This window comes from Myotis davidii, unplaced genomic scaffold (assembly GCF_000327345.1).
Source record: "Myotis davidii unplaced genomic scaffold, ASM32734v1 scaffold472, whole genome shotgun sequence".
Classification (NCBI taxonomy): Eukaryota; Metazoa; Chordata; class Mammalia; order Chiroptera; family Vespertilionidae; genus Myotis; species Myotis davidii.
The window spans coordinates 289,418-292,039 of record NW_006283774.1 but is presented as its reverse complement, the minus strand read 5'-3'; the positions used below and the strand labels follow the sequence as shown (position 1 = coordinate 292,039).

The following is a 2,622-nucleotide window of genomic DNA, read 5'->3' as shown; positions in this document are numbered from 1 at the left end:
TCACGCTTCCATCCCGGCACGCGTCCCCTGGGAACAACCACTCGTGCCCCAGACTGCAGGGAGGTCACGTGGGGACCACGGGCTGGACACTCCGGTGGCTCCGCCCTGCGCACGCAGCACGTGCCTGAGGGAGGGAAGGCCGCCTCCTGCTGGCTGCCTCCCCCTGCCCCCGCCTCCCAGTCGCCCCAGCACCCCACGGGGAATCCCTTCCCACCCCATGTCACCAGGGCACAGTGACGCAGGACAGCACACGGAGCCGTGGCCGCCACGGGCTCACAGGCATGGCTCAGGAGGGGGACCCAGGAGCGGCCCCGCAACCAAGGCGGCAGGCCAGTCCTGCTCCATGGGCGCTGAGCCTGGGTGGTAGGTGGGATGCCCCGTCCGCCACCCTGACCACGAAGCTGCGGTGCGGGACGGGGTGGCGAGGAAGCTGGAGAGAGGAGGAGCATGGGAAACATCCAGGAAACTGGGGGACAAACACGACACCAGGCCAGGGCAGAGAACACCCCAGAAACAACCTCGCTCAGACCGCGAGGGCGCCGCACCCACACGGCCAGCGCAGGGTCACAGATGGGGCCCTGTGTCCATGGGGCTTAGAAAGCAGAGTCGTGGCCGCAGACGACCCCACGGGGTGGGGCCCAGGCCTAGGGCATCACCCATGGTGCCTGGCCGACACGCAGGGCACGGCTCACAGGAGGGACAGCGCCAGCAGCACTGCCCGCATCACGATGAGTGCGCAACACAGAAGGCACCTCCCATCCGCCCGGAGCTTCCACCATCTCCCACAGCTCGAGCACCGAGGGAAATGGGACCTGTGCTGGGAGCGCAGACGGCCCTGCGTGCTCGGCCCAGTTGCAGGAGAGACCACGGCTCAAACACAAGACGCCGCAGCAGGTCCGCGTAAAGCCAGTGACGGACGTGCACTAACCCATCAAGAAAGACCCAGAAACAAAGCTGCGTACGATAACAGAATAAGACAGAAAACGACCGTGGAACAATAAGATCAAAAGTAACCTAACAGCCGGGCCAGTGTGGCTCAGTGGTTGAGCATCAACCTATGAACCAGGAGGTCAGGGTTCGATTCCCGGTCAGGACACAGGCCCGGGTTGCAGGCTCCATCCCGGTGTGGAGCGCGCAGGAGGCACCTGACCAATGATTCTCTCTCATTGCTGATGTTTCCCTCTTCTTCTCCTTCTCTCTGAAACCAATAATTTTAAAGAATCAGTAAGAAAATATATGTTTTTTAAAGTCTCCTAAGAGCCCTGCCAGTGTGGCTCAGCAGTTAGAGCGTAGGTCTGCGCACCAAAGGGTTGGAGGTTCGATTCCCGGTCAAGGGCAGGCACCTGGGTTGTGGATTTCCTCCCGCCTACGGTGCCAAGAGGCAACCGATCGATGCGTCTCTCTCACATCGCTGTCTCTCTCCCCTCGGTTCTCTCTGAAAAAGCTATGGAGAAAATGCCCTCAGGTGAGAATTCACAGCCAACAACAGCCCGACCACTTGGTCCGTCCTGTGCAGAGGGAGCAGGCTGGAGCAGGACTCAGCCGCCCAGACGGAGTGTCAGGGCAGCATGCCACCGCCTGCTCCCGGGCCTGAGTCCGGCCACAGGGACCCGCCCAGAGCTGCCCAACCTGGACAGGGCCGAGCCCTGGGCAGGGAGGCGAGGGGGCGACCAGAGAAACATGAACCCACACGGGCACCACGGCTGTGCAGGACGCCACAGCAGCTGTGCAGGCACAAGGGGCATGAGGGTGCCGGGGGTGGGGCTGGACAGGACGGGCACTGAGGGCACCGTGGAAAGGGGCCAAGGGGCCTGCGGCTGCATAGCCAGGGCTGAGCTCTACCCACGGGCAGTGAGCAGGGCCGGCCGCGCCTGAGAACGAGAGCCCAAGGGGACGTCAGCCCAGGGCAGCTGGGCCAGCAGGCGAATGGACTGGCTGCTGGGAGCTGCTCAGCACAGGCCTGGGACCTGGGCCCGGGCAGGGGACACAGGCTGTGGTGACAAGGCGGAAGGGGGGGCAGGCGCACTCACCGTCTCTCGCCAGGCTGGCCAGCGCCCCCTTGGCCTTGGGCCGGCTGTTTTCGAGTTCAGTCTCGATTTCGTCCTGGTAGCTGGAGATTTCCCCTGAGGGACCAGTGAAGAGCAGGAAGTGAGCACAAACCCCTTTCCTGGACCAAGGTGTCTGCGGGCGGGACAGACCGAGGGGTGTGGGGGCAGGACGCTGCTCACCTTCCACTTCCTCCAGTTTTCTCGACAGGACTTGTTCCAGCTGAAAACCAAGAGGTGAGACCCTGAGCTGAGGGCCAGGAGTGACCAGGATGTCAGCTGGACGCGGCGCCTGCAGGCCGTTCCTGGCACAGGGCCCGACGCCCACCTTGCTGGGAACATGCTTCACGGGGCTGATCAAGGGCCAGGGCCGCAGAGTCAGGGGCCGGGGTCCCGACCAGGGGACGTGTGCACAGCTGTCTAGACAAACCTCCCAGGCCCGTGCCAGTCGCCCCGGGGGACGGCCTGGGAAGGGGATCCCTGTGCCCCTCCCCCCAGGACCACCATGTGCACCTCTCCCCACACACGGGCACGCATGCAGACCACCGTGTTGCCACACAGACGCGCAGCGTCAGGT

At 64.2% G+C, this 2,622-nt stretch overlaps 1 protein-coding gene across 1 annotated transcript in view; it reads right to left on the bottom strand.

The window, feature by feature from the left end:
• The window catches only part of BRF1 (BRF1, RNA polymerase III transcription initiation factor 90 kDa subunit), an 11,685-nt gene that overhangs the window by 7,520 nt on the left and 1,543 nt on the right, over positions 1 to 2,622 (bottom strand). The window contains exons 2-5 of the mRNA XM_015566741.1: positions 2,229 to 2,601; positions 2,031 to 2,123; positions 1,843 to 1,945; positions 1,691 to 1,724 (exon numbers count right to left, since the gene is read on the bottom strand). Of these exons, the coding sequence (XP_015422227.1) occupies positions 1,691 to 1,724; positions 1,843 to 1,945; positions 2,031 to 2,123; positions 2,229 to 2,601 (603 nt within the window). The remainder of the gene's footprint in view (positions 1 to 1,690; positions 1,725 to 1,842; positions 1,946 to 2,030; positions 2,124 to 2,228; positions 2,602 to 2,622) is intronic.